At 44.3% G+C, this 13,877-nt stretch overlaps 1 protein-coding gene across 1 annotated transcript in view; it reads right to left on the bottom strand.

Moving 5' to 3' along the window:
• The window catches only part of tshz3a (teashirt zinc finger homeobox 3a), a 22,842-nt gene extending 11,647 nt beyond the window's left edge, over window positions 1–11,195 (bottom strand). Inside the window, exon 1 of the mRNA XM_052061627.1 lies at window positions 10,796–11,195. Within this exon, the coding sequence (XP_051917587.1) occupies window positions 10,796–10,835 (40 nt within the window). The 5' untranslated portion in view covers window positions 10,836–11,195. The remainder of the gene's footprint in view (window positions 1–10,795) is intronic.
• Between the last annotated feature and the right edge of the window lie 2,682 nt (window positions 11,196–13,877).

Raw genomic sequence — 13,877 nt, 5'->3', positions numbered from 1 at the left:
CAGGCTTCCCACTAATTGACATAGAAACAGATAACAGATTTGGTGTCCAGTTCAAAGTGTGACATGATTTATTTAAAAATTTGAGAGTTGATTTTTGTATTTTACATGAGTTATTATTTGTACAAACATGGTGCAAAGTAATTCATGATTTGTTAAAAAATGTTAGTGGCTAGCTAGTTAAAATGGGATATTGTGATTTCATAATACTGTTGTAGAAGTGATCATTTTCAAATGTTTGAAAAATATAAAAATAAAGTGTTGCATATTGATATTTATCTGTTTCTATATATTTGTTGTGAGAAATCATTAACATGATCAGTGTTTTCACAAAGATAAATATCATTAATTATTAATAATAACAGAGTTAAAGGTAAATTGAGCAAATTGGCTATTTCTGGCAAATTATTTAAGTGTGTATCAAACTGGTAGCCCTTCACATTAATCAGTGCCCAAGAAGTAGCTCTTGGTTTCAAAAAGGTTGGTGACCCCTGGTCCAGTGGTTAGCACGTCGGCTTCACAGTGCAGAGGTACCGGGTTTGATTCGAGCTCCGGCCTCCCTGTGTGGAGTTTGCATGTTCTCCCTGCGAGGGTTTTCTCCGGGTGCTCCGGTTTCCTCCCACATTCCAAAAACATGCATGGCAGGCTTATTGGACGCTCTGAATTGCCCCTAGGTGTGAGTGTGGATGGTTGTTCGTCTCTGTGTGCCCTGCGATTGGCTGGCAACTGATTCAGGGTGTCCCCCGCCTACTGCCTGAAGACGGCTGGGTTAGGCTCCAGCACCCCCCGCGACCCTATATATATATGTACACACACACACACACACACACACACACACACACACGGCTATGTTTTTCAATGAAGCTTTTGTGATTTATACTCACTAGGACATTCAAACAATAGATCTGAGGATGATGAGGTCAAGATTTCTAAATCAAGTCAAGGTGTTTGGCATAATTCTTGTTTAAAGCTTAATGACAAAACAAATCTGAAACAATAATTGTAAAAACCAAAAAATAAACTGGTAGGGACATCAAATTATTGGAGCTCACCATTTTTAGACTTAAAGAAAGGAGACTTAAAAGTATGTATTTTGCCATTTATTTTCCAAAACTGAAATACAGTCCCTATGAGTTCATACATTTTTAGGCTCCACTTTTGTTTCTAGTCAGCCACATATGTGGTGTGACATTATGCTAACACAATTAATCATATTTATTGTGATCATGAAGCCTTTGTCATTTGTTATTTGTGTGCATGTGTGTTCTCTACCCCCTGATGGCATTGTGAATACATTGTGTCCGCTGATTGTAGTGCAGCAGGATGTGTGATACGGGAGATGGGAAAAAACAGAGAGATTATTTTGGCTTCAAGCAAAGCTTAGGGTTGAAACCTTGTTAATGTACTTCACAAAGGGGGTTTAGTGGGAATGTATACACTATATGTGTGTGCCTGTATTGGCAGAGAGAGAGAGAGAGAGAGAGAGAGAGAGAGAGAGAGAGAGAGAGAAAATGGAGTAAGTTATCTGTCTGACAGGATGCAAAACATATATTGCTTGTGCTAAAAGAGTAATGAACAAGACAGTGTGACTTTTGAAATTGCTATTAAAAATGACAGTTATAATAACAGTTGTTTTAGATTATTTTTACAGAATGTTTTTACATCCCATAATGGTGTAGGCAGCATGGTGGGTTTTGTTCCCACTCAGTGATGGAATCAATGAATAGATGCCTATGTATGATTGTCCAGTTCATACATATTTTCACTGCTGTGAAAAACTTAAAATCGAAAGGCAGTGAGGCATGATGCAGACTGTAGTGACATGTGTTTACAGCCGAATGCAAACTGAAACTGTATCAATTGGCCATCAGTACTACAGTGTGTGTGTGTGGGGGGGGGGGGGGTATGTCAATACACACACACACACACGCACACGCACACACACACACACACACACAACACATGAATGTTCACTCAGCATCCTGTTTGTACACTCGAATCCTAATTTGCAGACACGTATCAGATGTGACCAGAACCATCATTTCTATGACAGTTACAGACTTAAACCATATGGAAATGCCAGTTGACGTATCTTAAAAGACGATGTGTATGGAGTCCATAAACATGAAATCATACCTGATATTATTTTAGACAATCGCTGAGTCTTTTCATGGAAACCAGCAAATCTTCTACAGTGATTTCACATAAAGCAAACAGAAATGCACGTGTTTGTCACCCCCCCCCCCCTCCTTCCCCCCGAGTTGTTAGTTCAAACGGCAACAGTGCGACAAGTTGCCAAGCTGCGCAAGACAGTTTGAAATGCTCCGGGGGCTCACGATCATACAGGAAAAAAATAGGACAACACGAACATCTCAGGCAGGCGGTCACCTGCATAGCTATCTATCTATAGATTGATCCTTCAGTCTGAGCGGCTGCTTTGTTGAATAGGGAGTCCTGCGATGGCCTTTGTGAAAGCCCCGATTACAAAATGACCTATAAGGTTCGTAACAAAGCTGCATGTTTCTAACAAACCAATCCACAACAAAAATCGCTCAACAATTCAGTGAGTTAAACTGAACATGGACATCAACCAGCCAAGGCTTGCTCTCTTCTCTTACTTGCATGTCATTGTGGCACAAACCTAATGCCTTACTGTTGCCTCTGCATACTGCACGCAGATTGCGGGGTCGGGGTTTTCTTCCTGTTTTTTTAAAAAGCATTTTATCAAACGTATTTTCTATTGACATTGATCATGTCTTTCAATTATCTCCCAGCCCACTCACACTCACACACATACTAGAAAAAAAGTTAGGGATAGTGACATGAAATTTCACGACGGGCCTAAAATGCATTAAAACCGTTACGGGTGAACTTAGTATGAGCTTCTCTAAGGTTTTGAATGCACATGTCCGACTATTAAAAGTTTCAGTACTATTCTCTAATGAGGAGCTTAATGGCAAAATTTACAACAGGTGTTTGATTCTTCAATCGACCAATAAATGACCAGGTTCAATTCGAGGTGGCGTTGAAACAGTCGTCCTCATCATGTTGATGACATTTTGGCATCGTGCTGATGGACAGTCTACGGCTGGATGGATGCATGGCTTGAGGAGCCGACGAGGAGGAGAAAGGAGCTTCAGGGTGGTGCGCCGATGCGGATGGGGAACTTGGAGTCGCGGCTTGGAATTGCAGCGGATTTACATGGGACAGGAGAAGAGAGCCAACCTCTTTTTCGTTAATGGATACTACAGCTTCTTGTTGCTTTCAAGCTTAGCTTGTAGCAGACCTCTGCACATTGCAGCATGATGTCTTTTCATCTATAACTGCTTTAGACAACAAGGTGTATGCAGGAAAGTGGTTAAGATTGCACGATTGTCTGTGTCTAATGTGTTGTCTTGTATTATTTTGTCAGTTTATGTTAACATTTCTTTTGATGGTGGCACGAGGCACCAGCAGCGGCTCCTCTTGTTGTATGTTGCCTTGATAGGGAAGAAATTTCAGCACATTTGACAATAAAGTTGTATTTGATACTTGATCATGAGACCAAGACGGCACCTAACAATGGATCAACAGTACCTTGTACTTGTGACGCTTCAAACAGAACGTTCTCAGGTGGAAGTGGCCACTGAGCTTAGAGTGTCACAGAGTGACATCAGCAGGTTGCAACAGAGATGCCGAGAGTCACAGAGAGATGTAGAAGTAGACATCCTTTGGCCCCATCCCATGCTGATGACCGCTACATTGTGAACAATGCCCTGAGAAACCTCATGATGAATGCCACTCGACTCCGGGCACGTTTAAGGGAGGTGAGAGGCACCCAAGTGTCATGTCTTGCATGGGCAAGGGAGCATTTGGGCGAGGGACCAGAAATGATGGCCGCCAACGATGTTGCAGACGTCAAGGAGAGCGCTGTTCATCGGCCACTGCTGTCACCAGACGAGCTTTTGGTGGTGGCGGTGTTACAGTGCCGCCAGGAGTGTCCAGTCAGCACACGACTGCCCTACACTTTGTGACAAGACCATACGAACAGAATTCCAGTGATTGTGCCCCTAACATGAACAACACAGGGCCTAATTTCATCTTCATGGACAACAATGCTCCAGCTCATCAAGTTGGCATCATCAAGGAATAGCTTTTGGAGACTGGTGTACCACAAATGGAATGGCCTGCCCTTTCCCCATGACCTGAATCCTACTGAAAACCTGTGGGATCAGCTGAGTCGCCGTGTAGAGGCTCTCTGCACCCCAGAACCTAAATGGCCCGAGGATTGCCCATCAAGAAGAGTGGGATTGCATACCTCAGCAGACCAAAAGTCGACTTGTGAACAGCATGAGACATTGTCGTCAAGCCGTGATTTATGCTCAGGGGCACATGACGAGTTATTGAGATGCAGACATTTTTTGTTGTGGCGTACTCACCATTGTTGTTAACTTTTGTTTTGTCTGTAACTTTTTGGGAGTAGTGAATTACATATACAGTATATACTGTATATATTTTTACATTAAAAAAAACATCAAGAGATTTTTTTTCTCCCTCAAGATACAATCTTCCAGTAAACCAAACAGTGAATTATTGTACTCCAAGGTGAGTGTACCTCATCTATGGCTAATAAGGTAGTAATAGGTTTCTAAACTATAAAAATGTCACAGATTGAAAAATCAGTACCCCTAACGATACCACCCCAGTGACAAATGTTATTATGATGACTGTTTCAGAGTGTATCTCTGTGAAAATGTATCATATTGAGTAGGAATAACTGTAGCAAATAGTTGATAATAAATTAGAAGGATTTTGTTTTAGCACAGACTAAAAAGTGTGACTTATCATAAATCTCAGAGTGTTTGTGTGTGTGTATAGAGGGGGGGGGGTGAGGGGGGTTGTTAAGAGAGAGACAAAATAGCTAACTTTCCCATCACGCAGCTGCTGCCACGAATGCCTAGTAACGAGGAGGTGATAGACAACGCCTGAAGATGGATGGCCACCGTAAATCTCAAGGTATAGGAGAAGGTAAAAGAGGCGCACACACACACAAAAAAAAGTTTTTTGTGCCAAACATGAATTTTTACATGGACAAAACATTTGATTCTTCTCAGTAAAAAAGAGAATGTGGTTTCTATGGTAGTTGGATATTGTTCAAAGGGCTCCACTTCTGAGATTTGATTTTTTGTACCTTCAAGGTACTCATTGCGCTTTATTCCAATGTCACTTCCTTGATTGATTAGTTGACAAAGTTGACGAACTTTGGGAATGTGGGAAAGAAGCACGTCATTTGAATAGGTCAGTCACGGCTCATATATACGAAACATTGCACAGATAAATGCAAATGTCGAACTCTGTCTCTCTTCCGTGTTCCAAAGGTAGTGGTATTGTTTCGATAATGGTGTAGTGTACTGCTAGAATGGTGCATTTTACTTTAAGGAAAAAAAAATCAATTAAAACAGATGGACTCTTTACCTTGATGAACGTGAGCGTGGCCAGATGTGACTGGTCACAAACGCTCACTAGGTTCCTCATGATCCCTTTGAGGTTCTGATTTCTGTTTTCTGCGAATCTACCTTTCATATAGCAAGCCTCCAATGCTGGAAGTGTCGTTTGGGTATAAACATCCGCGGGCTATCTGATTAAGGTCTACTGCTGCGGCACTGGTGTCTAGTAACACTCAGAGAGAGAGCACAGCCATCCATCAAACAGTGAGTGTCTGTCTAAGGCTTTTCCACCCTGCTTCTTCTCGTCCTGGCTCTCCAGTTACAGCCATACATGACCAGCCTAAATAATATTCTTCATGATAAATGGCACTATAAGCTTGGTATCCATCATTAATCTGATTTTTAAAGAAGCATCCATCTTTCAGAGAGCCTGTTAGGGCCATGGGATAGCAAAGCAGCACGGGTTCATTTAAAGGCCAGGCTGCTGAGTGAGTGATACCTGTCAGCCCTGCTCATCAGGGAACGGCAAGCACACACACACACACCACATTAAACACTGGCGCCATATGGTCACGCACACACACACACGGGCGCACACGCATGCACACACAAGAGCTGTCTGAGAGAGCTCCGTTTGGATACTTTATGTGTACACAAAAACAAATCAAACACTTGTTGGGACTCAATGCAAGTATTTTATTTGTCCCCTTCTGAAAGATGTCTTCAGTCATTGAGGAACATTCTGTCACTCGCCAAAACGTGAACTTAGTGTAACTCAATCGTCTCTTCCTCCTTCGTCCAACTTCTTGAAGCTTTCAGGAAAGCTTTCCAGAAAAATCACTCAAACGTCAGCAGGAAAAAAGTAGCCTTTCCTTGCACATCATTTCTCTTCTGACCGTTCAACTCTTTCCCTATTCTTCCGTCTTTTGTCTCCCTGTTTTTCGCTCTCTCGCAGCCTACCACAGCATACGCATCCACCTCCCTCCCATGTGTGTCTGCTAAAGCCAGTTTGATAAATGACACACGTCACCATGTCAGAAGCGAAGGGTGGGTCAGTGATAAATGACTCTGTTGAAAAGGAAATCGGCTCTCTGGCATGGCCGGGCTATTCTCCTCCTGTATTGGGTTTCAGGCCCCCCAAAGAACAGCGGAGCTCAGTTTCCCCAAAAAGAGCACACATCCCGCCAGGCTCTCTACCTCTGCGAGGACCGAGAGAGGATGGGGCGGTGGAGCTGGGAGTGCTACAGTGCGTCCCAATTGTCGCTACGGTGCAGCTGCATCTATCACAAGAGCGGTGGGACTATTTTTACAAAGCCTGCTACTCGGCGCCAAGACAGCAGTGCCTGCTGAAAACCACATCTGAAATTCACAGAAAGCTGGAAGAAAGGATGGCTAACGGTTTTCTATTTGTGACCCTGCGCTTCTTTCTTATCCCAGAGCCCAAGCCGATGGCCTGACATCTGTCAAGTGTGTGTTAAAAAGCAGAGGAGGGCCACTTTACGATCCCACTTTTCTTCTCTTTCTCATCAACCGCTACACCAACAGCTCCTCCTTGTCCTCCCCCCGCTTTGCCTTTTTCTCATCTTTTGCAATCACTTCCTGGCAGGGTGGCAATGTTATCATTACCCAGGCAGGATTTATGGATTCAAGGCCCATGGCAAAAACAAAAAGGCATCTGTCAATACCAGTGGGAAACACGCTGTCAGCCTTCCTCCTTCCACTAGTGCTCACAGCCTCATTAGGTATGCACTTATCAGACACATAGATCACAGACGTGACTCAACTTTGACGGAATCCAGCCAAAAGACTTTCATGAGCAAGGAGGCCTGCGAGGCCCAAACATCTATGTGAATATAAGGAGGTGCGTTATTGTTTAATAGTTGCCTGACCCCCCGCTGCTTCTGTAGGGCCTGACTTCTCACACATGAAACAGCAGGTGGGCAGAGAGAAATGCAAACACTTCACCTCATTTTACTTTTACAACGTAGACACGACATGTGTGCGCAATGTGGGCTCCAAGTATTTGTATTTGTGTTGCTGACTTGGCGCACGGAAAGAAGACACAAGCAAGTGGGCTGCGGTTACAAATACCTCACTGCCCGTCTATCCCTACCGCACGCAGCATGAGCCAAGCCAACAAATCAGAAAGCAGATGCCCAGTGATTTTCACGCACGCACGCACTCGCTCATGAGTGATGGCTGCCAGTCTGGCACTTATAAATCTGAGCCTGCAGAAACAGGAGACTGTTACCATGGAGGACGTTCCAAACTGGACCAGCTCCCCCGGCCCTCTTTCTGTCTCAAAAACAGACGGCTTCCCTTTGCCGGTAGTAGGGTTACCGCAAAGACCCAGCAGCTGTGTAACGTCGCTCTATGTTGTAAAGCCATTGTTGACTGTTGAGTCGGCGAATTTATTGCAACTGTTTCAGGCCACGGGCATCATCGGCAACAAAGAACGAGGGGGTCTTACTTCCACATACGCGTTTGCTCAGTTAGGTTACAAAGCCGCCTGGCCCCGGTTGTTAAGAACACTCAGACCTGATGCAGGTACACGGACCATTTGTCACCCGCAGCGCAAAATTGAGTTACAGCACAACTAAAGGCGAGCAGCTCTGTGTAATATCAAGTTGATTACATCAAAGTGGTGGCAAACCTCATTCGGCCGGGCACCCCGAGCTTGTCATCTCCAATCACAAGGCCTGTCAGGACTCCATCAGCCTCTCGGCTAATTGGAACGATGCTAATGAAGCAGGCAAAACAAGTTTTCGACTGTGGAGGGACTCACACAGAAGATGGCAAGAGAGGGAGAGTGTGTGTGTGTGTGTGTGTGTGTGTGTGTGTGTGCTTGAGAGACAATGAGGGAGCAAAGCAGGGTGTGCGGCTCTGTGCGTGCATGTGTGTATGGGGGAGGTAGATACTGTATTTCATGCAAGTCTCAAGGTTGCAGTGGGCCGACTCTCCCCCTAAGTCCCTAATCAAGGCCCATCATCTGTCATCCTTTTCTTTGCTCTCTCTATCACCACGCTCTGTGCTGCAATCAATTCATCATCACCCTTTGTGTGCCACTGAACAGTTGACAACTTTATAACTTGCAGCTGCACAGGCTGACTGACACGGGTGCAAGGGGAGTGTGAAAAAAAATGAAGAAACTGGATGGATGAATGAATGCACAAAGAAGTGTGGTTTTGGCGGAAAAAAAAGTTGTTTTCTACAAACACCAAACGATCTGTATTACAACCCTTTTATTCCCTTTCATCAACAGACAAACAGCCGTGGAGCGGGCAGGAGGAGAGCGAGAGGGAGGGAGGAACAAAACATCCTTCTCACTGATCTGAAATCAGAAAGCTTTCAGTCATTCTTTATGTGCTCCCGGCGGCCACTCTGAGCCAGTGAGCATGTACATTAGGCTGGGGCATTTTGATGAAATAAAAGCCCGGGCCAGCTTATGGCTAAACAGAATGGGAGCACTCACTCAGCCTGTCTCTGATTGACCATTAAAACCATTGATGAATGGGCCTGTCAGGGTGGAGACAATTAAATCAAACATGAAACAAAGCCGTTGTGGCGGCCCGGTCTGACAGAGCAAACCCATTCCTCCCCTCCATTACATAGCACACAGCTCCTTTTACAACCCCTTACCCGCTCCTCCCACCTACCCTGGCCACTGTGTGTGTGTGTGCGTGTTCAGAGTGAACATGTGCACACAGGACGGTGACGTTTTTAATGTGTGTGTCTGTGTGTGTGTGTGTGTGTGTGTGTGTGTGTGTGTGTGTGCGCGCGCACGTGTGTTCCAAGCCAGGTTCAAGCAAGCGTGGGTACTTCTATAAGACACGTATTTTGGACAATTGTATACATGCTAATGACTTTTAGAAACACTTCATTCAGGCTTAAGAGTTTTCAAAGCACAACTTTTCAACAGGAATAATGTCACTGTACACTACTGTCTCTCTGTTCGGGATGGGCAAACTCATTTGTGGAATAGATAAAAAAATACAATAGTATTATTAATTGTACAGATAATACAAAATTGTCATTTGGGAATTGATTGGTCATTAAATGTGTCGTTATTGAAGTGCGGCAAAATGGAACTGCACTGCTTGCCTACAACCAGCAGAGGTGCCACTGATTCAATCTAAACTAGTTTGTGTTCTAAAGAAGAACAACATGAGCTCAATAAGCAATGGGAAAATGCACCACATTCATGCAGAGCTACAATATAGATTTTTTTTTTCCTGGGCAGGATTATTGTGCTCGGTATTCAGATTTTGGCCAAATGCAACAAACAAAAATAATGGTCACTTTTATACTTATTGTCTTTCGGGTCGCAAGAGCTGATCCCAGCTGACTTTGGTGAGAGGCGGGAAAAACAACCATTCACACGGACATCCGAGGACAATTTATATTCTACAATTAACCCAGTGTGCATATTTTTGGAATGTGGGAGGAAGAAAGAGTCCACAGGGAACATGCAAACTCAACCTAGGACGGCAAGAGTTCGGATTCAATCTCCCAACCTCAGAATTGTAAAGTGGAATTGCTACCCACTACCCGACTGTGCAGCCCAAAACAAATGTTGATCAATAAAAAAATAAATAAAAAAGGAGGGGGGGGGGGGTCCTATTTCCACACACCTGATCAAAAAACTTCACTCACATATTATTATGACTTTTTCAGTTTTTTGAGTGGCTAAAAAGACCGGCTATAGCGCCACCTGTTGTTTTAACAAGTAGTTGACAGCCTGTAAATGCGTTACAAGTTTATAAGTATATTTGACACACAAAAAAGCAAAAATACCCTGTCTAAAAAGAAAAACAAGAAAGTATGCACAGCCTTGGAGTGAAACCTCTTTCTCCTCCTCACTTTTTTGTGAGTCACTTCATCATCAGCGAGTACGCAAGAGGGGAGGCGAAAAAGTACACAAATCGTTTGAAAGTGGTTCAAACGTGACGTCAGGGGCCTGCAGCACGTGGTGGGAAGTGATTTTCTGATGCAAATCGGGAGGGATCACATCAAAGCCGCGTGACAGCCAATCAATCAACCGTCAAATCGGACATGGCAACTGTCGATTATGGCTCCTTCCAGCCCACGAAACTCCCATTGTCTGCTCCGAAATTGTTTTTCTTGTCCACAGAGAGAGAGAAAGAGAGATAGAGAGCGAGAGAGAGAGAGAGAGAGAGAGAAAGGAGGGCACGGATCCGACTTTGCGTTTTAGGTTGTGTAAAGAAGTTTCAGCAGAATAAAGCGGCCAGCTACGTCCTCACAATTATTACGCATATACATGGTAAAGACGCCGAAATAAGCCATTGTTAGCGGTATTAAACATAACACGAGATTTTTTTTTTACACGCGTGATACTGTAGTGGGATCCGTACCTGGTGCGCGCTTGGGCGCCTCTTGTTTCCTCCGTGGCATTTGTGACTGTATTTGTGGGGATTTCCGCCAAACTCCTCCTTTTTCTTCGCACGCGAAAAAGCCACTCGCCGTTTTTTCGGGAAGATCCACCTTCCGCTCAAAGAGAAAGCTTCACGCCTCGACACAACATCGAGGAGTCCGCCGGAGAGGAAAAAGTCGTCATGTTTTTTTTTTTTGTTTTCTTTTGGTTGGAGGTGGCGCGTTCACATCAACAAGGCTGTCGGCGTGTTGTAGTGCTCGAGGGTGTCACGCAAGCGTAGAGACGCGCACGCGCTCGGACACACACCACGCAGCTGGCGTCCAAGCAGCTCGGCCGCCTGCTCTGATAACAAGAAAACTTGGGGGAAGAAGAGAGATGATCGCGTCACTCAAAGTGGAGAATGGGCAAACCCACCGCCTCGTTAACTCTTTACTCGTCAGGCTGAGCTGCGAGAGGACGCCTCCCCCTCTCTCCCCTCTCATTTCCACAAGTACCTGGACGCGTGAGTCACATCACACCTCCGTTTCTTTCCCCCTCAATTTCATTTTGGATTTATTTTACATAATATCAATCATTATAATACAAATCATCTGGATGACAAGGTCACGATACACTAAAATGAAATATAATCATTATGACTCACGTGTGGTGACACATTTAAACTGTAGAATTTGAGTCGAGTCATGATATGAGTTTAGGGAGTCGTATTCATTTGTTCACTCATGTCAAGTGTCCTATCAAGACCCCTCCAAACGTATTAGAGGAGCGAGGTAAATTCCCCTTTTTTGTGAACTGAAGTCATTTGGGTTTCAGATGAAAGGATGACTAGCAGACAAAAGTTCCAAATTCCACCTTTTATTTGAATGGTATTTACATTTCGCTCTGATCAACAACTCAAGACATAACTTTTGTTTGAAGCCACCCGCTTTTCGGCTGAGCAAAAGTATCGGAACGGACATTATTTTAAATTAATTAAGTGGATAACGCGTGCGACCCACTGACTGCCCCAGACTGTTGCAATCTTAATTTGAAATGCTTCTATTTATTATTGTGGCTGGGGGGTTTCTCCCTTCAGTCTGCTCTTCAGGAGGTGAATTGCATGCTCTATTCAATAGAGCTCCGGGCCTGGAGGGCCGCCGTCCTGCCTGTTTTCCATCTCATCAGGTGCATTGCTTCTGGGAGAGCTGGAAGACGGGCAGGACAGCGGCCCTTGAGGACCGGCTTTGGACACCCCTGCTCTATTGGGTTAAAGTCTGGTGATTAACTTGTACAGTCTACTCTAAGACCTTCCATTTCCCCCCCTTGATAAAAGTCCTGCGTTGTGTTGGTAGTTTGTTTTGGGTCATTGTGCATGAAGCGGCTCCCGATTAGTTTGGATGCATTTTGCTGTAAATTGCAACACAAAATGGTTTTGTAGACTTCAGAATTCATTCAGAATTCATTGTGCTGCCACCCTCGTGAGTTACATCAAGACTTCCACACGAACATGTCTGCTCGCATTCTAGTTGGTGGCCTGGCGTCTGAGGCTTTTTGCCTAAATGTAGGAGCCGAACAAGGCCGTGTCCTTGCACCCATCATCTTTAACATCTATTTGCCGGCCATAACCCTCCTGTCTCAGCATAAGCTGTAGCTGACAGAATATCCATCAGATACCAGCAGGATGGCAGCGTGTTCAACCTCCGCAGGCTACTTGCCAAGACCAAGACGAGTACCACAACAGTCTTCGATCTGCACTATGCCATGCTCCACCTGTGGGATAAAGTGTGCCTCTGAATTTTGCCTATGTTCCTTTCTGCGATTTACCTTACTGGAGAGGAGAAAGTCTTCAACGACGCGATGCACCTCCTCAACCGAGGAAGCATTTTTAATTGCATTATATTTTTGTTGTTTTTAATGTGGGTTTATTTTGTTTGGTATTTGAAAGTACATCTCTGTCAGGTAGTTTGTTAAATTTTGCATCGGTTAGCGTCTCTTTGTTATTTCTGTTGGTATTAGTTCTTATTCTAACGTCAGCCTTTTGTCGTTGTCTCTTTTCTCAGTGTGGTATTTTCAGTACCGTGGACTGCAAAGGTGAGAGGCCCCGGGTAGCCACCCAAGGGGGTGAGGTGGGGGCATACGCAGACCTGTTGACATGTCAATGTAAAAATGATTCAATCCCCCCAGACAACGAGTTTTAAAATGTTTCAACCCCACTGTCGACTCCAATTTTGAAGGGAGCATCATAAGCGCGTGTTCACCCCCAGGCATTCACTGTGTTTTGCACGGCACTGTTCGCACATCATGTGTTTATTAAAATCAGTTTTCCTTTCATACCTGTTGGGTCTGCTTTGGGAAACAAGATTTGGTGGTATGGCACTAACTGGATCTGTTTTCTGCTTCTCCGCACTGTGTGCGACGCAAAATACACAAAAGAGTCAATTCAATTTCCCCATGAGCAATGATTACGAGTATCCTAAATTATGAAACCCTGTGTTTAAAAAGTCACTCTTCTGTTGTCCTGTCAACTGCTATTCTGATAAAGGTTCAGATTATTTTGTATTTAAAGTCAGGAATTAAAACCCTTCCCTCTTTCTGTGCAAAAAATATGTCAAAATGCACACCTACTGAGATGTCTGAGATACCTGATGTCTTTTTCCCTCTAACTTAATGTGAGCTGTTAAATGGTAGCTTTCATCACAGTAAACGCATCAGTTCTCCCAAATATCCATGTTAGACTGAGATCAAAGTCAGTTCAAGGAAGGAGTGTCAAGTCTTCTCTTCATATTGAGGTAATGAGAGTTTTTTATCACGTCTCCCTCTTTATTTTTCCTTGGGCCAGCAGTATGTCGGGAGACCAAGTAACGGTATCAATCTCTCTTTGAGCCTGTGTCTTTGTGGGGGGTTCTTTCTCCCCGACACCTGCTCGAAAAACAAAACAAAACATTGAGACCAAAATACCCAATGCACACACACAAGTAAACTGAGTAGTACAAGAATTAGGGGGCGTTTCTGACCAGGATTTGGCCGCGCCCCAGCCTCTCTCAGAGCAGTTGCATCGCTGTCACTTTTAACAACATAAAGTT

The sequence above is a fragment of the Hippocampus zosterae genome, chromosome 3 (genome assembly GCF_025434085.1).
Source record: "Hippocampus zosterae strain Florida chromosome 3, ASM2543408v3, whole genome shotgun sequence".
NCBI classification, from domain to species: Eukaryota; Metazoa; Chordata; class Actinopteri; order Syngnathiformes; family Syngnathidae; genus Hippocampus; species Hippocampus zosterae.
This window is presented reverse-complemented; position numbering and strand designations above follow the sequence as displayed.